This window comes from Cajanus cajan, chromosome 5, assembly GCF_000230855.2.
Source record: "Cajanus cajan strain Asha chromosome 5, NIPB_CcT2T_4, whole genome shotgun sequence".
Lineage (NCBI taxonomy): Eukaryota > Viridiplantae > Streptophyta > Magnoliopsida > Fabales > Fabaceae > Cajanus > Cajanus cajan.
Window position 1 is genome coordinate 54,365,369 of NC_138521.1, and position 23,661 is coordinate 54,389,029.

A 23,661-nucleotide genomic window follows, 5' to 3' on the forward strand; every position below is an offset into this window, starting at 1 on the left:
ACAGAAACATCGAAATTAAATTGTATTTATATTTATATAATATGAAAATATTTAAATAATAATTTATTATGTTTATATATATATCATGATAATTGCTTACTTTCTGTTGACTCGCGAATTACAAAAAAAATCCTACCACAATTTTTAAACCCAATATTGAGTTATTTTCTGAAAGCATTGTGGAAACGTATATTCACATGAATATGCTACCCCAACTTTTTCATTATAAATATAAAAAAAATGTAATATGCTGTAAAAGCACAATAAAAACAACGAATATATATTCTCTAACTTTTTTAAATATAGCATCTAAATAATTAGTTTTTTTTTTCTGTTTTCTAAAAATGTGTTATTTTTAAGTTTTAATTCATATAATTTTTTTTTATTCTTTCTAAAGTCTTTGTATCCAACGAAATTAACGTGACTTTAGTCTTTCATTATGAACTCTTTTATTTCGGTAGGGTAGTCTTTCATTATCACTACAAAGAATTAGTTAATTAATGGCGGTTTTTTTTTTTGCGGTTTCAATAAACCGCCAAAAAATGTTATAATTCTAGCGGTTATTCTAACCGCCACAAAACTGTCATAATATTCACATGAACAACTTAATTAAATTATATTGTTATTCTTATTAAAAAAATTAAAAGAATAAAAATAAAGAGTTAGAAGAACTTAAAATCAAAAAAGAAAAAAAAAAAGCATGCTCGGCTTCGCTTCACGCCCAAACTTCTTCTGCTTCCGTCAATCGCTCAACATAACGGGAGCTAATTTGCGATAAAACCATTTCGCAAACTGTCCAATTTAGGGTTAGTGATTTCGCAAGACTTTCTTTAAATTTTCTCTTCTCTACATTGTTTTTCGATCGATTGCTTCCATTTAAGGTGAGTTTTCGATTCATATCTATTTTGATCCCCTATTTTTGCTATGCATAATATTTCATTATTATGATTTTTTTGTTCAAAGGTTTTAGGTGGAACAAATTTTTCAGAGATTACGAATTTGAGGTAAAGGAGTGTGAGTTGTATACGCATATTGAGTGAACTTTATAAGGAAAGCATTTTGTGTGGTAGGTGTGTCTTCTCATCTTTGTTTGCACGAATCCAAGGCCAAGGAGAATGGTATGTCTTATTATGTCTCCTTTCCTGCATCGTTAGATCTCGCCCTCCTTTCATCTTTTCAATTTCTTCTTACTCTTCTTGTTTGCTTACTTATTTGTTTTTTTCTTTTTCACATTTTTAATTACTTTTTTGGGTGGATATTTTATTCTCCCACTAGTTATTTTTCTCTCTTCTTTCTATTTCTAGTCCATTAGTTTAATTTATTGGTCTAGCAAATGGATTTTTTCCCTCTTTTATATTTAGCAGGGGACCAAGCTATGGCTCTTGGGGCAAAGTTCTCCTGGCTTTTGAAGATAATAGGGCTTCAAAAATTGGGGTTAGGTTTGATAAATCAATTCCAGATGGCAATGATCTTGGTGGCCTTTGCGAAGATGATCGTGGGTTCTTTTGTTCTGGTAATTCAATGTATTTGATTGTACTTCTGTTTCTTTGGTTGCATATTAGTAAAGTGCACTATATAATTTTGGCACGTATAATTCATTTGTGATTTATACTGCAGCAAATCATTTACTACGAGTAGATGGCTCTGGAGTGGATGACCTTGGCAAAGTTGCAATTAATGAAATGTTTAAGGTTTGCCCCAGTTCTATTATATACTTGTCCAGAAGTTGTTTCTATTCATGAAGAAATATACTTAACACCCTTTGTTTAGGATAACTTGAGTAGACTGCATGATAGGAGCAAAGAAACCCACAGTCATGAAGCAACTTAATTGCCTTTTTCCAAACAAAGTGACTGTACAGTTGCCTCAGGTATCAGTGTATCATGTTATACTCATTTGATTTTGCAATTTATAATGTTGCTAACTTGTTATTTACCTATCAAATATCTATTTTGCTTCCAAACTTGTACAGGACGAGGCTTTACTTTATGACTGGATGCAACGGTTAAATCATGACATTGAAACTATGAAAGCTCAGTCCGATGTTGTCAACAGTCAAAGGTTTTAGGTGGAACAAATTTTTTCAGAGATTACAAATTTGAGGTAAGGGAATACGAATGTTCTTTATTTACTTTTTAACGTTTTGATTTGAAATTACAATGTTATTTGCCTTTTGAAATTACGAGTGTTATTTGTTTTTGATGTTCTGAATAGAAATTGGCTTGTTCATGATGTTTTTCATGATCATTAATTTGTTGATTATTAAATCTATGATTGTTTTAAAAGAGGAAGAACCTCAACTGGAAAGTGCTGATATGTTCCATTGCTTGATTCTTCTCTACTTTTGATTTGCTCTGTCACAATAAAATAGATGCACTAGGGTAAAATAAGGATATGAAGACAACTAAAGAAGTATAAGGATAGATACAACAACTGGACAAGTAAAAACAAGCATTATATAATTGTTAGACAAGCCTTAAAATAGACATAAAAAAAATCAGTAGATCACAAACAGCACAAGTATTTAGCTGTGATAATGATAATCAGAGGATTCAAGGGTGTGTTTTGAAGGTGGGTTTGGTGGAATCAAATGTATTTGTTGCTAATGTTTTGGTGGATTTTTACTCTGCTTGTGGGTGTTTGGTTGGTGCATGAGTCCCCTCTAACTTGTGTTGAAACTCAAGTTTGCATAATAAGAATGAGGGCACTCTTCGTCTTAGTCTTAACCACTTGGTCAGAGACACTGCCACATTGGTATTTTGGCATGGACCAACTCTTCATATGTTAGGTAAACGATTATAAACAGCCTAATTATATCTCTAAATGAAACAAATATTATCTTGTTCTTCAAAAGATGTAAACCAAATGCAGTAACGATTTACCACTAGCAATTGCTCGAGCTGAATTTCCACGGGAATTTTGTACAATCAAATCCATCTTGGAACAACTCAGGTTATTGAACTCTTGAGCTGCAATTTCCATTGCTATTTTCTGTTGCTTACCCATTAGTGACTCCAAATCAAGAACAAAACCCATGTTCATAATGGGCCTTGGGGTGATTAAGCAATGTTCTCTTCCTTCATTGGCTAGTGATAACCTTGAGCATGCAAGCAATTGCAAGACAAAGAAGAATATAATTAGTGACATCTCCTATTGGAGAAATGTCTAGTGAAATCCAGAGAAAGTAATGAAATTGAGTCATTGACTTTGAGTATGAGTATTAATAAGCCCCACACACTCTGTCATTTCCTCTGACTTTTCATAGTTTGACTCCGATAACACCTTAACCAATTCATATATATGATCTACTTTTATCTATTTCTTATTCTCAATTTGTATATATAACCATAAGCATGGATGTTTTCTTTGCCCGATTTTTTGAGCTCTTAAAAGTGGTGTTAAGAATGTATAGAAAGGTGATTTACCTTTTAGAGGTTTTGTAAAATGCAGAAGCTATTGTTTAATTGAAATTCGATAGGTTATCTCAATCTCATGGCAGTTTTTAATTTTAACAGAGAGCTAAAAAATAGATTCCCAAAATAATTAGAAACCTGAACTTTTTCAAAATAAAAGTGTTTTTCATGAAAATTAATTAATTAACTGAAATATAGTGGACTCTAATTAAGAAAAATATTTACCTTTTCTTTTTGTGAATGTTCCTTTAAGAAGTTAACGAAAAAAGTGGTTATTTCCTTAAAAGCTAATGCATTAGTTGGGTCAGTTACTTATATAAAAAAAATGTTTGACTAAGTGTATACCGAGAAGAGAACAGACTCAATGGAAGAAAATACATTAGGCCACTAGAAGTGTTTGCTACTCAAATAAGGGCCAATCACTGTTGCGTAACATTGAGCTACGAGCTTTTCTAGCTGTTGCCCGCTTAGTTTCTCTTTTTCTTTTTTACATGAGAACCATGCCTCACGTTACATGCTGCCATTGCCTCATCAGTCGGATTAATTGCCCACATGTCCTTGCACTTGGTTTAATTTTGTTATATTTATGTTCTTGTATAAACTGATTTATTTATTTTTCCCTCTTTCATGTTCTCCCCTATTCTTTTCCTTTTCTCTGAACCTGTTATTGACATGACTCTGTTATTATTTACTAGAACCAAGCTGGATAATAATGAAAAATTAGGGGGTTTTACTCATAAGTTGGAAGCTGCATGTGTTGAGACAGTGGAGTCAGGAAAGATGACTAAAGATCTTGAATTCTAATTCATGGACCAAAGTAAGTGGATCTTCTTCTCCCCTATGCTTATTCTCTCTTGAATATTTTAGTATTACAAATATATTTAAAAATCTTGTGTTACAATTTGTAGTTAAGTTCCCTATTCTTGTCTCTTGCCTCGCAACATTTCTAAGAATTTGTTATTTAATGAAATATTTGGATCTTGGAAAAACAATTTGATAAAATTCTAACATTGTTAAAATCAGTTTATTTGTTATTTGATTCTATCCAAATTAAATTCTATTCATTGCTTGGAATGAAAACAAGGGATACAAGCATGAATTTTATTGTAATAAAAAATTAAATGTGAATAATTGTTTGTGATAAAAAAAAATATACTGTCCATATTTCTTTAAAGAACTTAATTACTTGGCTTACAATAGTAATTCCATACTAGGCAACATGGTAATAGAAAAGTTAAGATATGACTTTTTATCTATTTTAAAATAAATGTAAGAAAAAAATTCTTATTGTTGTTAACTGTTCCTAATTTTTAATATTTTAAATATTGATATGATATTTATGTTAGTTGAATATAATATTTTGTTCTTTTTATAGGTAAAATATCATTTATCTATTTAAATTTCCTAATGTTTCATATTAGATAAAATAATTAGACTAGTCTAACTAAAACAGTGTGAAGAGGCTGAAGATCACTAGAGCTGACAGATGCTAGTTAATTTAATAATGTATACAATCTTTCACAACACAAGCTTCTCCTTAATTTTCATTATTCATAAATTTTTGTTCTAGATCTAGTTATTAATTAGAGGGTGGGTGAAACCCGTTGAGATATTCCACCAAAGAGAATGGATCCCATGATTATCATAATTTCTAATAGCTATATACACCAAAAAGTATAGATGTATAGATTCTTACCTAATTCTCAACTCAATGCATATCTGCAGTGTTTCTTAGTCTCATTGTTTGATGATGGAGTCCTCTAATTTTTTTTTTTTTGGAACTAACTTTATTATTTTGTAGCCATTTGGAACATTGCATTTTCAAAAACTCAGTACTGACTTGACTTTATTATAAAGTTTGCAATTGTTTCAATTATATATAATAGATTGAGTGTTGTTGAGAAAAACTAGACCTTGCATAACATAGACACCATGTTCTTCCACAAGATGCATTTTAATGTTACTTGTTTTACAGTTTCTGGGCGTTTAAAACCGCCAGAAATGTTGAATCAAGCAAAATTTAGATGAATTTTGTGGCGGTTTTAAACCGCCACAAAATGTCAAACAAGTCAAACAAAAATGCATTTTGTGGCGGTTTCACCCCGCCACAAAGAGATTGATTTTTCTGGCGCCCAAAACCAGCGTTTACAAAATATCCGCCGCAAACGGTTTTTGGCGACCGTAGATCTGGCGATTTTTTATGACGCCGGTAATGCCATTTGTGGCGGTTTTGAACCGCCAGAAACTGCCAAAATAACCGCCACAAACCACACAATTTTTTGTAGTGTATGAACTAGAATCGTGCATGATTTTACAGTTTTCAGAGATTAAAAATAAATACTTTTTATAAAAGCTAAAATAAAAATATAATAGTTTAGAAATTGAAAATACATTTAAACTTGATAAACACAAACATCATACAGCTGCTATGCGGTATTGCTAGGCCGATGATAAACACACATTTATTTTTATATAAACACACTTTTTTTTTAAATATATTAAATTCCTAAATTACTCTTAATATTTTTTGAAATTTATAATTTTTAGATTTACATCTCTCTTATTCTTTTTTTTCCCTGCACCTCCCTTTTTCTTTTTTTTTTCCACCCCTTTCTTCTTCTCTTCTTCGTCACTATATTCCTCACCTTAGACATTTTCCTAACATGTATTTTATGTGTGCATACAAATAAAAATAAAATTATAAAATAAATAAACTATAATAAGATATAAAAATATAATAATTGTACTAAAAATAAAAATATAGTATTTTAGAAAATAATATATAAGCAGGTTTGTGGATATGATCGAATAAGAAGGTTTTGTTCCGGAAAGTACTTTTTGGAATAGTAAAGTTTTTATGTACTTTCCGGAATAATAAAGTTTTTGTTCTAGAAAATACTTTCTATAATAGTAAATTCTTATTCTGGAAAGTATTTTTCAAAAATGTTTTGTTACATAATTATGGAAAGTACTTTCCAGAATACTAAAGTTATTATTTCAGACTGTTCTTTCCGAAATTATATAAGAAACACACTTTCGAAAAATGTTTTCCGGAACAATAATTTTACTATTCCGGAAAGTACTTTTCGGAATGCTAAAATTAACATTTTGAATCTTAGTTTTCGGAAGTATGACAAATTTAACTTACATGTTTCTTTATCTCCGTCAACCACCACCGTCGTCTACAATCGAAGTAGGTTAATCATATATTCCTGTTGTCCATAAGTAATGTTAAATAAGTTAAAAAAATTATAAATATAAAATGTAATTTAATATATTAACTTGTACCTTGTATTGAATGTAGAGAATAATGAAGATTGAATGAAAAATTAGGATTTAAAAAAGAATAGAGTAGAAAATAAAAAATAGAATTTAAAAGATAAAAATAAAATATGATTATGTTGATTGTAAAAGAAGAAAAATCAAGAATGAAAAACGAAAACGAATGAAATCATCAGAGAATGACTAGAGTAATAAAAAATGAGAATGAGAAAAAGAAGAAGAAAGAAGAAAAATAATGAAAGAAGGGAGTGAATAAAAAACAATTTTAAAAATAAAACTTAAAATAAGAATTTAATTAGAAAGATATTTTAGAAATTTTATTTAAAAAAAAGAAGAAGATTGAAAGGTGTATTTATAAAAGATGGGAGGTGTATATATCATCCGCCGTATTGTTAAAGTTTAGGCCCGTTTACTTTTTTCATTTCTTACTGGGCCTAACTGGACGCGTCTTTGGGCTCCCTCGGCCAGTGACAAGAAAACATTCTTACAAAACCCCTACTAGAACAGATTTTATATTTATTTTTTGTTTAGTTCTTCATATGATTCTAATTCACTGACTACTTCTAGATAAAGAGTGAAGTCAGATTATTTAATAGGATTGACGCGAAATTTTGACTCAAAAATAAAATTATTGGAAGAATGTTTATTTTGCTGTCATTCCTCTGGTTAAAATCCTGGTCCCAGTATTAAGGAGTCGTATATAAACTATTCATTGGGACATTAAAGCTGTTTGTTATGAATTCGTACTTTCATCTGTTCGTATGTTTGAGTACGATTCTTAAGTTCCCCTAAGACCCACATTCATGCAAGTAATTACAAAATGTCAATATGATGTCGCGACTGTGGCATACCATTGACTCATTGAGATAAGTTTTCTTCTGTTTTTACTAAGAGCGACTAAGTTTATACAAGAAAAAATAATACACTTTCTTATTATCTTAGAAAAATATGTTAGAAATTATTTTATGGCAAAGAGATTCAAAGTGGTTACTGAATCATGCCGAAGTCTGTCATCTATCTCATTGTCTAACAAGTTAAAAATTTGAATACAAGATCCAATCGTGAAATTGATACAGATATAAGTTAAAAGTAGCAAAACAATCTTTATATACACACACTAACTCCCTTGTGTTCCTCCTTCAATCCAACTCAGTGCAAGATGGTCCTCTCGCTCCAAAAACAATGTATAATTTCCCCTCTTGGCACTAAATCCATGGCACTTCCTCCCCTTCAATTTCCAACGACCCTGTCTTGTATGTCCCAATTAAGCATTGACACAGCTCAATACAACTTGTTAAACCAAGAAGGTGGTGAAGACTCTCCTAATCTTGGCAGAAAAGCTTCCCTTTCCAGAGACTGATGAAGCCCGGCCATTATCCTTGTCATAGAAGCCCACACAAAGGGTGCAGCACAGAATGCATAGCCAAAAACACACAACGCTCTAACAACCCCATCAGAGTACCAAGGAAAAGCCATGACCATCAAAACACCAATGATGCCAAGCCACGGCATCAACACTGGCAGCATTGGCAGCAGAAAGGCATTGATTGCAACAGAGCACAATGCAAAGACACCAAGCAAGTAGAGAGGCCATCCTAGCAAAGGGTGAACCGTGTGAGGAATGATGAAGAAGGGTGTTGTGTATGCCGCAAGAATGCTCCACAGTGCCAACACTTTGAGGATGTTCTGCACCAAGTTTATGCTCTTGTCGGAACGCCTATAGCACAGCTTTGAGAGGCTTGGTCTTGCAAAACGTGTCATTGCTATTATTCCCAAATATATTGCTGATTGAATAACTATCACAGCCATCTCAGCTCCGTACCTGCATTAATAAATAATAGGCCTATTGTTACAATGCCTCGCATAGAAATAAGGTCAAATTATGTGACAGAAATCAAAGTTATCTATGTGTGAAATCCAGTGTTTTCAACTTTGAAATGTTGATGATCACAAGAAGGCCAACATCATTATTTGTTTACTATATAAAAAGAATACAGCCATTATGGAGCTTACCCTAAAGTTTGGCGACGTTTATCATGCCACTGGAGGCCTAATGGCAGGACAGGCCAGGACCACCAATACCATGGCTTCAACCATGGTGCCCCTGGGAATGTGATCACACTATTTGGTCCACAGGGTATGCTCCAACGAAGTTTAAGATCTGAAAATGTCATCATCAATAAGGCAATTAACCAGATTGCATTAAAATAAGAAACATTTCCTTTTTTTTTTTTTTTTTTTAATATTACTGATAGCAACATACTCTTTCAAGCACATTTTATAGAATTTTTTACTGGAATAATATTTTTTTTTAAAAAAATTACAAGAATGATCAATGTGCAGGATTATTTACCAAGATAGAACCATTTACTGTTCAAGCTCAGAATTCGTTTCCCGGGGAACCGAATTCTGAGCATCAAAATGTGAAACGGCCCGTTCTGCTTAAAGAATTTGCACTCTGTTTCTTTAAGCAGAACGGCCCGTTCTGCTTTTGGAACGGGCCGTTCCGCTTCCCAGATCAGCCCACATTTGCCCCCATACACGAAAAAAAAAAAAAAATTTAAAACCAACCGAATTCTGAGTTGAAAAAACAAAAAAAATTACATTTTGATGCTCAGAATTCGGTTCCCGGGGAACCGAATTCTGAGCTTGAACAGTAAATGGTTCTATCTTGGTAAATAATCCTGCACAGTGATCATTCTTGTAATTTTTTTAAAAAAAAATATTATTTCAGAAAAAAATTCCATTTTATACTATTACTAAGTGGAGTTCATTAAATAAAAAATGAATCCCACAAAATTGTGTGATTTTCAATAAGTTTAAGCTAATACAGTAATAGAAAATATATTTAAAAAATGTGTGATTAGCAATTTTTTTTAAGTATACTTACAATAGTAAGAAGCATCCATCTGATAACCTAAAGGAAGCCTGTATGTTCCATCCAGCCTGGTGCCATTAGGTGGTGGATAAAACATTGGTTTATCAAGCAACTCAGGGAAATAGCTAGCTATGAAACCCTGGTCAGCACCATCGGGATTTTCTCTCCCATTCTGCAATTCATTAACCATGTCCTTGAACACGGCCATTGATGGCTGCAAATATCAAATAATTAGAACCCGTACAATAGAGATAAACTACGATATATGATCACTTTTTTCACATAAAAAACGTGTCATGCTTGTCAGGGAGTAATAGCATTTAATTATACTCTACTTTTAGATATCTATCACAGATATTTCCCTGTCTGACATGTGATCTAGTAAATGTTTTCAACTACTCAAAAATATAAGTATTAAGGATCTATTTGGTTTTAAAATGGTTTTTATTCTTTTATCTTCATAAATAATTATAAAATACTACACTGTGCTCATTTTATTTTTCATTTTCAAAGAATACTGGAATCAACTTAATATTGTTTTTACTATTTATCTTTGAAATAGAAAATGAAAACAAAATAACAATTTTATAATTATTTATGAAAATATTTTTTTCAAATAAAACAAGACTTTGAATAATTTGATAACATAAGAAAACACAAGCAAGAAAATTTTATTGCAAAAAACAGAAAAGAAAAGAAAATACTTACATCAAAAGCACGAAAATTATTGAATACTTACTTTCCTAAGTAAGACATCTAACAAAGTGTATTAATACTTCTTTAATACCATGGTCACCCAATAAATCTTCTTATTTTCTTGATGAGCGTCCTGAGAGCACTCATTAACAAAATATTTTCCTTTTTATTTATTAATACAGCGATGTGATGTTGTTATTAATATCACGTTATTCATCTCATACTATTAGTCTTTTGAGGTAATACGCACTTGTTTAAAAATAATTACACAAATTATTATGATAACATGAATTTTTTTTTTATAACAAAACGTCCTTATTAAAAGAGTTGGAATATAATATTGGATCATTAAATATTTAAGACGTCAACAAATAAAAATAGTGTGAAACCAATTGACATTACACCAGATAATTTATTTAAGATAAATTCAAACACAAAGTGATGCTGATCCATCCTATCATTTGCTGCGGTGATGCACAGAAAGAAATAAAAATTTAGCTTTTCTTTTTCACACATCCAAAAGTCAATCATATATTATTTTTCCTTACCCGTGAAGGAATGACCTATATTGATTTAACTAAGCTGCTTTACAACATTGAGATGATGACAATGAAGCATTAAAATAAACCGATTTAAAGGTGGGAGTGGCAATGAATAATTGGGTGAGGTTTGGAGTTATGTTGCAGTTTCGCAGATAGTGAAATTGGAGTTAAGGAGGGAAATTATGGTACCTGCAAGACGAAGAGTCCTGTGTGGAACACACAAGGATTGATAAAGACCGCACAGAATTGTCCACATTGAAACAACTCGTCCGTGTTCTGAAGGAAAAGGTTGTCAGCATCCAACATCACAACCCTGTCATAATCCACCAAGCTCCACGCGTACAATTTGTTCAACGATAACTTGAATCTCTTGTCGAAATTATCTTGGTGCTTGTAAGGGTTGTCCAGATTTTCCACTTTTACTACTTTCGCACCATCTTCCTTCTCTCTGGACAAAACATCACAAAAACACAACATGGGGTCAATTATCAATTAATCATACGTAAGTCCTACACGCTAATCAATTTAATTAATACTTTAAGTTGTACACGCTCAGGGGTACTCCAACATGCTTCCTCATTTGACATTGACACCTCCCATATTAAAAGTTTTTGTCTTTTGGAAAAGATGACCCAACAACAAAGTCGATTCAGTGACTAATTCCTCTCATAATAGGATAACTTCAACGTGTTGAGACTTCCTCTTGCCAAACCATCAAAAATCAATATATCATTAGTCTCTCCTTACAACTGTGCGGAGATGTGCCCATGAAAATAATCTTACTAATATTTTCTCTGTCGTTTTTTTCTAACTTTTTTTTACAATAAATTATTACTATCAAGTATGAAAAAATCCCATCACTACACTACACAGCCGTCTAAAAAACCTGCCCATCAATTTCATTGTGCCTGTCATTATAACTCATAGTGTGTCTTATTCAATATTGGTTATACTGTCTGGTATACACGTTATTATCTGACAACTTAATTAACTAGTTATTGTATAAAGAAATTAATGATGATACATTACACTCGATTAATTAAAATTCACGGTTTGTATAACTTTAAAATAATTATTGTAAAAATCAATAAATATCATTTATAACTATTGTGATTAAATAACGGTCTAAAACTATTTTATATTGTATATAACCTTTAAATCCTTATATAAATACTGCTTATTAAATTTTTATACTTTTATTTATTTTAAGTTGACCAACCAATCCAATTCAAATTATTAATACCGAATTATATTGAATTTTGAAAATTGATGAGTCTAAAAGAGTTATGATATTCATGCATTCAAATAGAGTGTATAGGTAAAAAGAAAAGAGAGATAGAATGAATGAAAAAAAAAATATTAAGTTGTTTTTACTCTAAAATGATCACAGCCGGCCCAACCAATTATACTAGAATACAAGAAAATTAATAATGAATTGTTTTTAATCTTTAATCTGATTTATTTATTATGTTACTAAATATCTATTTTCTATTAATATTGTTGATTTTAAACTTTCAAGAATTAACTTTTTTTTTCAACGATAATACAGTAACGCATGATTACTTTAGCGATAATATTAGGGAGCCACGAAACTTCTACAATGAATTCCAATACAATTTCAAACAAGAAGGCACCACTACCACACAATTAGAGAACAAAATAGTAGGAGTATATAGTATCATATATGAAGGGGAAAACAGATATAAATTTATTAAATAATGACTTAAAAACTATCTTGTCTTAAATTTTAACCTGTTTTCATAAGTTATGTTGGAAATCTTATAAAAATAAGTCGCTATAAAATGTTTTTTAATTTTTTTTCTGAATACTTTCAAAAAAAATTATGTTACATAATGAGTTCAAATAAATTATTAATAAACTATCCCAAACATGCTTCATAAATTAAGAAAGAAATGCAACTTCATGAAAACAAATTAAAAAAAAAATACTACGTATAGTGATAATTTCTTTTTTTTTAAGAATGAGAAATCGATTGATTGTCAAGAAAAAAAGAAGAGAGAAATCAATTTTATAATACAAGAGTTTTCGTACAATTTTTTTTCCAAAGATTAAATGTTCCCCGATGAATAGAGTGCATTAAAAGGTATTTATTATTTTTAAAATATAAATATTTAATAATTATTTTAAATAGTTAAAATATTATATTAAATATATCAAATACTTTTAATAATATTAAAATTCTTGATATTATTTTTAGAAAAAAAAAAAGGTATTATCAAGAAGCAGTCAATTTTTTTTCTCAAATGATCAAAATATTTTTAAAGGTTATTCATCGATGCAAAGATTTTAAAAATCCTGTTAACTTGTTATTTAATTTAATTTTATATTTACTTATGATTTAAATTTTAATATTTTTAAAATAAATTATTAATAGATGAAAATAATTTTGTATCACGATAAAAATTATTTATCTTAAATCTAAAATATAATTTATATGTTTAAATATATTTATTTATATAAATTTTAAATAATATATATCCAAATATAGTATTTATATATATATATATATATGAATAATTTATTATAAATTTTAGTTATATATAATTAATATTTATCGTGAACGGACAAAATTTAAGTGTAAATTTTGAGAATATTCAATTAAAATTTGAATATTATTTTATTGACACTCGTTAACTAATAACTTTTTATATAAAACTTTATGATAAAAAATATTAAAACAAATATTCAATTGTGATTAAAGTTAAGTACAAAGCATATGAGGAATGAGATTTATCCTATTCAAAATAGAGTATAGAAGAATCAAAATTATTATTAATCAGTGGAGTTAAATCACTCCGTGTCTTTATATATTATTTAAAAAATTAAAAAATAAAAATAAAAATAATTATATAATAAAAATAGTAGAACATAATCATTAAAAGAAAATAGTAATTATTAAAAAATTATTAATTTTTTTAATTCTTCTATTAATAATAAAAGAACATAATAATGTGTTAAATGTGAATATAAAAATAGTAATTAAAATGATATTCTTTTATATATTAGTACAAATGTACTAAATCGAGTAGTATTACTATTTTGCCGTCCGTTACTAATTAGTGATTAAAGTAACGCCCAAATAGGAACAAGACACGAAAGAACCTTCAAATCATTTCTCAAGGACGTTAAACACTCTCCAACTTCACGCTCAATCCCAAACCGCCCCTCATAAATCACAATCCATGATGTCACAACTTACAAATCCTTAAAATTAAGGATTTTCCTCTTTTAAGACGAGTGATTTCGGAAAATAAAGTGGGATCACAATTGTTGAAAAGAAAATTAAATATTAAAATTATGCTAAATTAAATTTATGAATAATTTTTATAATTAATAGTTGTTATTGTACTTTATTTTTTAAAGTACAATTCTTAACTTTAGAGGAGTAGAATCTTAAAACTAATACTACTATTTTTATTCATAAATGAATACTACTTTTAAAAGAAAGAAAAAATATTCCCCTCATAAGAGGAAAACCGCAAATATTAAAAAAAATACTGTATGAGTATTGTTTTTGAATTGAAATACACATAATCTTAATTACAATTTTTCATTAGAAAATAACATTCGTAGCATTTGTTAGAGTAAAAATTGATAGTGTAGCAATCAAAGTGTGTTGAAAATGGTGTCTGTATGTGTAAAGGCTATGCGGAATGGTGGAAAAGAGTGTGGAGCCTAATCCTATGCGTAGGTAGGAAGAGAGTTAATGGAACTAGAGATTTTGAAACCTGAGGGCGACATGGACATTGATTCATAATCATAACAGGGACCCAAATGGAACCAACGGTCTTGATTCTTCAACCTTATCAACCCCTTTTCATTTTCCAATGTTTTTATCAATTTCTTTTCTTTTTAAAATTAGTCTTTTCCAATTATGTTCCTTCCATTTTATAAAAAATAAAAAATAAAAAATAAAAGAAAATAGCGGAGGATATCCGAAACGACAAGAAAACGGTAAAAAAAAAAAAAAAAAAAGAATGGAGAGTGAGAGAGAGAGAGAGAGAGTTTACTTACAGTGCTCGAATCCAGCGAGGAGGGACATCAAGGGAAGCAATGACAAGAAGATCGGCTTGAGCGTCGAGCGTAGCAAGCGATTTGAGAAGGACGCGTATAGCTACGTAGAATTCGTAGTCTCTGGGTGTACCCACGTACATCATGGTGGCGTATGCATTTCTCTTGCCTCCTGCTCCTGCTTCTGCTTCCACGCACACACTCCATAACCCCAATAACGCCACCACCAACAACCATCTCACACCATGCTTCTTGGCGCCACCCATACCCCAAAATCAGATTCACAATTTCAAGATATCCTCAATCAACTCAACCCTTACTTACTTCAATTTCAGCCGCTGCTAAAGAGGGGAAGAACAACCACTTTTATTTATGTCATAAACAGAAAAAAGGAGGAAACACCTTTTTAATCGTACCTCACCTCACCCGCTACTCACTCCCTAGATGCTACCTCACACTCGCACACAATCTCTTCTATATATATATATATAAAACAAATATCCTAAAACCATTATTATTTTTTATTTAATTACCTGTATATGCTCGGTGTAAAACTTTTTTACACTAACAACCAATTATATTTTTTAATTATATTATATTATTATAAACACATTTATTTTTAACAGTGACATGACACAATTAAAAGATATAATTGATTGTCAGTATAAAAAAAATTTACATTACCAGTGTATAAGTGATTAACTCTATTTTTTTTAATAGACTAATACTTATTATTTTAAAAAAATACTTAATATCATTTCTAATTAGGTAATATTGTAAAAATTTTATATAAAGGAAAAAAAAAACCTCTATATATGAAAACCGTTAATTTGCTACATCAAGTATTAATTTTTCTCCTGAATAGTTATTGAATTACTTTTTATACTGAAAAATTGTCTCTTAAATATTATAAATCATGTCACACAGTCAATGTATCGGAGAATTCATTAATTAAGTCATACAATCCTTTAGGAATTATTTACATGATTTTATTGCTTTAAAGACTAGTTAGAAGAGATAGTGATATTTCAACTAGTTAAATCGATGCTTTATTTAAACATATTATTTAATGTTCTTATTGCGAATGTGTGACCATGTCGATGTTTGAAATTTTGGTTACTTTTTTTTTTTTATTTAAACAGTACAAGAATGATGAGGAAGATTGAACCTAAATTTTAATTTATTTATTCTAATAGCGCTCAACTATTAAAGACGATTCTAATAACTCTTTTTTAGTAACTTGAATGTGTATATATTCAGCATCTTTTGTATTCATTAATTATAATTAATTTCTGAATAAAAATATTATTTTTCATTTTATAAACTTATTCTTTAGATTAAAATTTATTAATTAAATATCAAATAATTTTTAAATTTTTAAAAACTTATAAACTCATTCATTTTTATTTCATATTGTGGCTAACCAAACCACATACCACCTCATCCTATTTCTACCACTGCATCTAGGAAATCCTATCTCTATCTTTACTATTAATACCTACTATATTCCTTTTTTTTATCACAGCCATTTAACTTATTTTTCACAAATTAAGAAATGTGATACATTTTCTTATATTTTATAGAATAATTTTAATATTCCATGTTATACTTTCATTCATTTTTACTTCATATTAAATATATATTAGTTATCACGTGTAAATTAATTAAAAATTAAGTAAAGTAAATATGTATTTAATAACACAATAATTAATATTACCTTAAAATTTTAAAATGATAAATAAAAATAATACTTAAAAAAAAAAACAAATAGAAAGGAACAGAGAAGTATTATTTTATATCAGCTATTATATTAATAATTTGGTCAGTGTTATCTCTCCACTTGTGATTTTCCAAAATTCATTTTACATCCTAATCCGTATAGCTGTACTATCGAATTCACGATTTGCTGTTCGGAAGATAACGCCCCCGTTTCGTCACCCCACTATCAAAATTCAAAACAATAAACAAATTCATCTATATCATTTTAGTCAACTTAAACGTTTCGATATGCTCTAAAATCTTTTTTTTATACTATTTTTCTGTTCTTAAAGATCATTATAGATATGTATTGAAATATATTCAATTATTATTATTATCTTTTTCTTATTTATAGAAATTACAACAACGATAAATCTGAACTAAAATTTTACGTACATTTTTTCAATGTTATATTATTAAACTGATTTTAATAGTTTTTACTATTAATAATATGATAAAATCATACTTACATTCTATAGTAAAAAAAATTAAAATTTAATTAAAGGATAAAGTATTTCAAATTAAATTTTCAAAAATTTAATAGAGAAAATTTTACTATAGATATTCAATCTAAAATATAATATAAAATATACTTATAATGAAAAAAAATGTATTTGTAAATAAATATAAAATGTTAAGGTAACGCGCAAAGAGTATTGATAACTAATAAAAGATTGTAATTATTAATTACTTTAGAATGAAGATTTAATATCATGTTTTAACATGAAAATTTGTCACTTGACCTTTAATTTTTTTGTTATTATAAGAAAATATAAGTAACTTTATTTCTATAGTAGAAAATATTACTAATATTTTTTTATTTTATACATTAAATATAATGATTAAGTATGTAAATTCAATTATAATTTTATGATAAAAAATTTAATAACCATTTTTTAAAGTAATTAAGAAAATTTAGTAATATGTACTTATTAACGTCGTTTTACGATACAATCGTGCAGAGAGTCATAAATCAACAAAATTGAATAATTATTATACAAAAATTAAACTAATTAATGAAATGCTCCACGTATTACAATTTTCTTTTTCTTTTTCTGCAATACGTTCTTTTAATACAAAAAAAAACACGCATTGCCAAAAAAGAAATTGATGTACGATTATTCTTTTCGTATTGGTAACTAAGACCCAAATTGAATTTTGACATTATTTGCAAACGTTTTAAAATTACAGCTTGGCATTTGGATTTAGGAACTTTCGCCCAAAACTCGTCTTGTTTTTGTGCTGCTCCACGTGAGAAATGTTCTATCAACTCTGTTCTCTGTTCTCTGTTCTGTACGAAGCTAATACAAAGTTATAATACGTTACTTTGCATCAGTTTATAATATGTGTACTGTCTGTACCGCTATGCTGAGCTTGAGCTCGACATCACAGCGCAGAGTGACCTCGGACACGCGCTAGGCGACATCGGCTCGCTATCCAATTAGGTCATAAACTGATCTCGGGCCCAAGGCCCAACAAAACCCTAATACACACAAAGGTACGTGCATTACTTATACGAGACTCATACACCCACAAACACTAACTTTAGCATCGGAGTCTTTTTTGCAGGTGCCACCCCCATCTTGGAGCATCAAGAGTACCAGTGAAGGAGGCTCACCAATCTTACTCGGATGATCATCTCTACAGCAGATTTCCGGTAAGAACATTTGGCGCCCACCGTGGGGCTGATCAAGACAGCTCTTATCGGCCACTCTTATGGTTTCTATCAGAAGCCATAGCAAATGCGCAACAGAAGACCTAGATCACGCAACTACCATGGACAACGAAGCAGCATTGAGAAGGCTGATCGAGCAGGTCAAGTAGATGCGGCAGCAACACACCGCCGATCTGTAAAACATGCGTGCCAAGCACAAAACTGACCTAGCCGCGATGCGAACCGCCTATGAAGCAGACCTAGCGGCGTTGCGCGCCGAGAATGAGCGTATCCGCGCTCAGCTACTACGGCGCACCTCTGATCAACCCCCTCAACCGAGTCACCTAAACGAGGAAGAGGGGCACTCAGTTTCTCAACCGCCAATAGCGCATAGGACACCGACTCTAAAGCCTACCACGTATCGATCTCATGCACCGACACACAAATCGGCCCATGAGGTAAGCAATGCTCATACTCATGTCGTGGGGGATCAACCAACCTTCCGCCGTCATCCTTTTTTGGATGGCATTATGGAGACGCCACTCCCTCTCGGATGGAAGCCTCTCCACCTCGACCGCTACGACGGCACGACAGACCCAGACGAGCACATCAACCTGTACACCACACAGGTAAACCTCTACACCAATAACGATGTTATTCTGTGTAGGGTTTTTTCTACCTCGCTCAAAGGGGTAGCGCTCAACTGGTACACCCAGCTACCTGCCGAGTCAATTGACAGCTTCGGCACCCTGGTCAGACGGTTCACGGTGCAATACGCAACGAGCCGACCTCATCACATCACATCTGCCGCCTTGGCCATCCTCAGACAGGGTGACGACGAACCATTAAGGACATTCATGGAGCGCTTCGTTGGCATCTCCGTCAAAATCCGCAACTTAAACCCTGAGGTCGCACTACACTCCATGCTCATGGCGTTGAAGTCAGGACCTTTCGTCGACAGCCTTTGCCGATGACCTCCTCCCGACATGGACAAGCTCCGAGCTCGCGCTACTGGGTACATCCAGATGGAGGAGCATGCCGAGTTCCGCAAGGCAATTCGCGACAAACCACAAGGAAAGCAAGACCAAGGTCAGGCCACGAAAATTTAAAGTTGGCGACCTTGTTTGGCGATTATGGGGAGAAGCAAGAACAGACCCTTCCAAAGGAAAATTTGGAACTTGGAATTCCACCCACCTCAAATTTTATTTCTCTTAACTTGTAAATTCAGGGGATGTACTCTTTTTCCTCCTCAGCCTTTTTTCCCACTAAAGAAAAAGGTTTTTGGCCAAGGAAGGTTTTAATGAGGCACCCCTCAGAAATAAATCAACAAAGCAACTCCATTCCCATACATTTTCGGTATTGGCACATTAACCATGACGACTAACCAAGGTCGAGTTCGAACCTTGATATGCCAAGGTCGAATCCGAACCTTGATGCCAAGGTCAAGTTCGAACCTTAAGATCACATTTTCTTAACCAAGGTCGAGTTCGAACCTTGATATGCCAAGGTCGAGTCCGAACCTTGAGATCACATTTTCTTAACCAAGGTCGAGTTCGAACCTTGATATGCCAAGGTCGAGTTCGAACCTTGAGATCACATTTTCTTAACCAAGGTCGAGTTCGAACCTTGATATTCCAAGGTCGAGTTCGAACCTTGAGATCACATTTTCTTAACCAAGGCCGAGTTCAAACCTTGATATGCCAAGGTCGAGTCCAAACCTTGATATGCCAAGGTCGAGTCTGAACCTTGAGATCACATTTTCTTAACCAAGGTCGAGTTCGAACCTTGATATGCCAAGGTCGAATCTGAACCTTGATGCCAAGGTCGAGTTCGAACCTTGAGATCACATTTTCTTAACCAAGGTCGAGTTCGAACCTTGATATGCCAAGGTCGAGTCTGAACCTTGATATGCCAAGGTCAAGTCCGAACCTTGAGATCACATTTTCTTAACCAAGGTCGAGCTCGAACCTTGATATGCCAAGGTCAAATCTGAACCTTGATGCCAAGGTCGAGTTCGAACCTTGAGATCACATTTTCTTAACCAAGGTCGAGTTCGAACCTTGATATGCCAAGGTCAAGTCCGAACCTTGAGATCACATTTTCTTAACCAAGGTCGAGTTCAAACCTTGATATGCCAAGGTCGAGTCCGAACCTTGAGATCACATTTTCTTAACCAAGGTCGAGTTCGAACCTTGATATGCCAAGGTCGAGTCCGAACCTTAAGATCATTTTCTTAACCAAGGTCGAGTTCGAACATTGATATGTCAAGGTCGAGTCTGAACCTTGAGATCACATCTACTTAACAAGGTCGAATTTGAACCTTCAAACAACAAATTTGGGAACTCCTCAGAAGCCCCTTTGCTCTTACATCACTCGATGCTTGGGGGGCTAGTGTACTGGCCAGCCGAGTTGCCGACTTGTCCCTCACCAATCTGCTGACTCGGTCAAAGGTTTACCAGCCTAACCAAGCAGTAAGCTCATTATTGCCGAGCTCCTCAGCCCGACCATGAAACATGGACATCGAAACACCACATTGGCCCAAAGAGGCCACGTCATCAAACAAATAAAAATACAATCTTGTCACCGCGCTGTCCACGCGTTATGGGACCGAGGTGACGGTTATGACACATGGCGTCATGACAAATAGGCGTACGCGAAAAGTCACGACCCCTTGTCAAGCTCGGTCTTAACTCCTCGACTTACGGTCTTCGAAGCTCGGGGGGCTAGTGTACTATCCGTACCGCTATGCCAAGCTTGAGCTCGACATCACAGCGCAGAGTGACCTCGGACACGCGCTAGGCGACATCGGGTCGCTATCCAATTAGGTCATAAACTGATCTCGGGCCCAAGGTCCAACAAAACCCTAATACACACAAAGGTACGTGCATTACTTATACGAGACTCATACACCCACAAACACTAACTTTAGCATCGGAGTCTCTTTTGCAAGTGTCACCCCCATCTTGGAGCATCAAGCATACCAGTGAAGGAGGCTCACCAATCTTACTCGAAGGATCATCTCTACAGCAGATTTCCGGTAATAACTACGTTTTGTTGTATGAATGATATTTTTAATTAAATAAACTTTAATAAAAGTATTAGCCTATTCTATTATTTTTTTTAAAAATTATCCCAATTTAAACCTAATGTAGGTTAGGCCGTAAGTTATTTTTGGACAACTTGTCGGTCCCTACATATTAATTGTACAAAATTTCATTGGTATGTACATACGCAATTTACTTATATTACTCTCATTTTGAATAAATAAAGTACAAAAGCATATTAATATAACATTGGGTCATTAGCACTTTTTTGAAAATGGAATATTTAATATAATCTGGTTCATTTAATATTAATTTTAAACTTTGATCTGAAAGAATTTATCTCCTACTTACCTTAGTTCTGGTCCAAATAAATTTATAGTACCAATCAAGCAATCATCATTGTTTTAAAATCTCTTAACACTAATATTTTCTACTATTAGTTAAAATTTATTAAAAATTACAAGTTTAACTCCCTTCTTATTTAGAAGTATAATTCACTAAAAATTTATGATTTTAAATGTATTAATCTAGCTAATAATAAAAGAGAAGGAATTGTCAATATTCATCTTGTACAAAAGTTATTATCAGTAAGAGAGTATGAACTTTTTTAAGTAGATTCAATATTGATTGGTACATTAATTGAATTAATATAAATAGAGATGCTATTGTTTGTTTGCCATCAGATGAAAATGAGATTGAGGATTGATGCATTTCCAGTGAAAGTCTAATATGCTATCTTTAGAGAAAAGAATAATAGACTATGACCTCATGCCGGTGGCAATTCAAAAAATACTTGACTAAAAGTATGATTTGAGTTTACTAATCGCTAAATGCTTCAATATAAAAAGATGAAAAGAAAACTATATTATCACAGTTTTAATATAAAACATTTTTCTTTATTGTATATTATTGATGGCATATTATTTATATTTTAGAAAATGATGGCATATTAATTAATATAAACATTTTAACACTTATTTAGACTGCATTATCAATGTGTATATTTTCACACTAAAAGGTCAATTTTTGAATTCACATTTTCATAAATGTGTTAAGTGGGTATAGTTGATATTGGTTCTAAAATAAGAAAGAAAACAAATAAATATAATAAATAAATTTTATGCAATGTATAAATGAGAAAATTTTAATAAGAATGTAAAACGTAAATATAAGAAAAAATGTAATAATACAAGCGAAAAAAAATTGAGAGAAGAGAACACAATAAATTTATATGGTTAAGTTAATTTTGGCCTACATCTACAAGAGAAAACAAATTTCATTATCTGATAAATAAGATCAAGTCTTTACAACATAGTAACCTCTTATTCTTTTCAAAAATCCCTTGATCTTTCTAAGCGGTTCTCTTTTCCTCTTTATGTATCTTCTTTCCAACTTTTTGTGCTTACACTTAGCACTTCACTCTCACATTTTTTCTCTCGTGTTGCATACTTAGAAACACACACACATATACATCACTCCAACTAGTTAGGAGAGGTAGGCAAGTTGAGGATAAGTTTAAACAAATCTAAAGTATAAAAGCCCCTCCAAAGGCACAACTGTGTTATATGGAGAGTGTTCCATGGAGAACTTTCAACAACTGATAATTTGTCATATAAAAATATTTGTCTGGACAATCAACAAAGAAAGTGCTCATTCTGTAAATCAGCATTGGAATAATACCACATATATTTTGTACCTACAGCAAGGTAAATGAGCTATGGAATAAATGATTGGAATGATTAAATAGTTATATGGGATTACCACAACTACCACTGAATCATTTCAATTGTATATCGACCCGCATTAGGTCATCAATAGGTGAAAAAATGTGGCAAACTATTTGGACAGCAACAGTGTGGACTATTTGGAGGCATAGAAATCTATGTGTGTTTAGAGGTGGCTGTTTTGACAAGGAAGTAATAATGAAGGCTATTCTACAAACAAACTTCTTGGTGTTGGTTACATTCTCTACAAAAGACTTTTACATGGTATTGTCTTTACTAGGAGAAACACAATTGGGGTAGGAGCTTGTGCTCTAGTATTTTGTAATATAACAATTCAGTTAGATAGTGATTTGTTATGAGATATGTGCAAATTATAGCTAACCGTTTGATTAGTTAGTATTAATCAATATCTTGTATATCGGATTGGTATCCCTCATACCTTTTAATATAATTTTTTTTACTATTTAAAAAAAATCTTATAATTAAACCCATCAAACAAATGAAAACAGAATAAACTCATTAGACGAATGGAAACAAATTATAAATATAGTTTAAATCCATCAAATAAATGAAGGACGACTAAATGTATAAAATTGTACAAACAAAAAGCTTTACAAAATATACAAATAATATATTAA

At 31.6% G+C, this 23,661-nt stretch overlaps 2 protein-coding genes across 3 annotated transcripts; one reads left to right on the plus strand and one right to left on the minus strand.

Annotated features, from left to right (window-relative positions):
• The first annotated feature begins 500 nt into the window (after positions 1-500).
• LOC145958082 (uncharacterized) lies at positions 501-5,358 on the plus strand. The gene is made up of 9 exons (XM_083074549.1): positions 501-506; positions 765-881; positions 964-1,004; positions 1,071-1,118; positions 1,365-1,513; positions 1,618-1,691; positions 1,771-1,870; positions 1,973-2,103; positions 4,109-5,358. Exons 1-7 carry the CDS (start codon positions 501-503, stop codon positions 1,828-1,830), a joined length of 495 nt encoding a protein of 164 aa, XP_082930675.1. The 3' UTR covers positions 1,831-1,870; positions 1,973-2,103; positions 4,109-5,358.
• Positions 5,359-7,679: 2,321 nt separating this feature from the next.
• Positions 7,680-15,308, minus strand: LOC109809052 (putative glucuronosyltransferase PGSIP8). Of its 2 annotated transcripts, none has more exons than XM_020372272.2 (5): positions 14,847-15,308; positions 11,001-11,259; positions 9,586-9,787; positions 8,709-8,856; positions 7,680-8,517 (listed from the first exon to the last, which is right to left on the minus strand). In XM_020372272.2, the coding sequence occupies exons 1-5, from the start codon at positions 15,107-15,109 to the stop codon at positions 7,977-7,979; spliced, it is 1,413 nt and encodes a 470-aa protein (XP_020227861.2). In that variant the 5' UTR covers positions 15,110-15,308; the 3' UTR covers positions 7,680-7,976. The 2 variants fall into 2 exon arrangements, with proteins under 2 accessions (XP_020227861.2, XP_082931498.1); XM_083075372.1 differs by lacking the exon at positions 14,847-15,308 and adding an exon at positions 11,348-11,848.
• Positions 15,309-23,661: the final 8,353 nt, after the last annotated feature.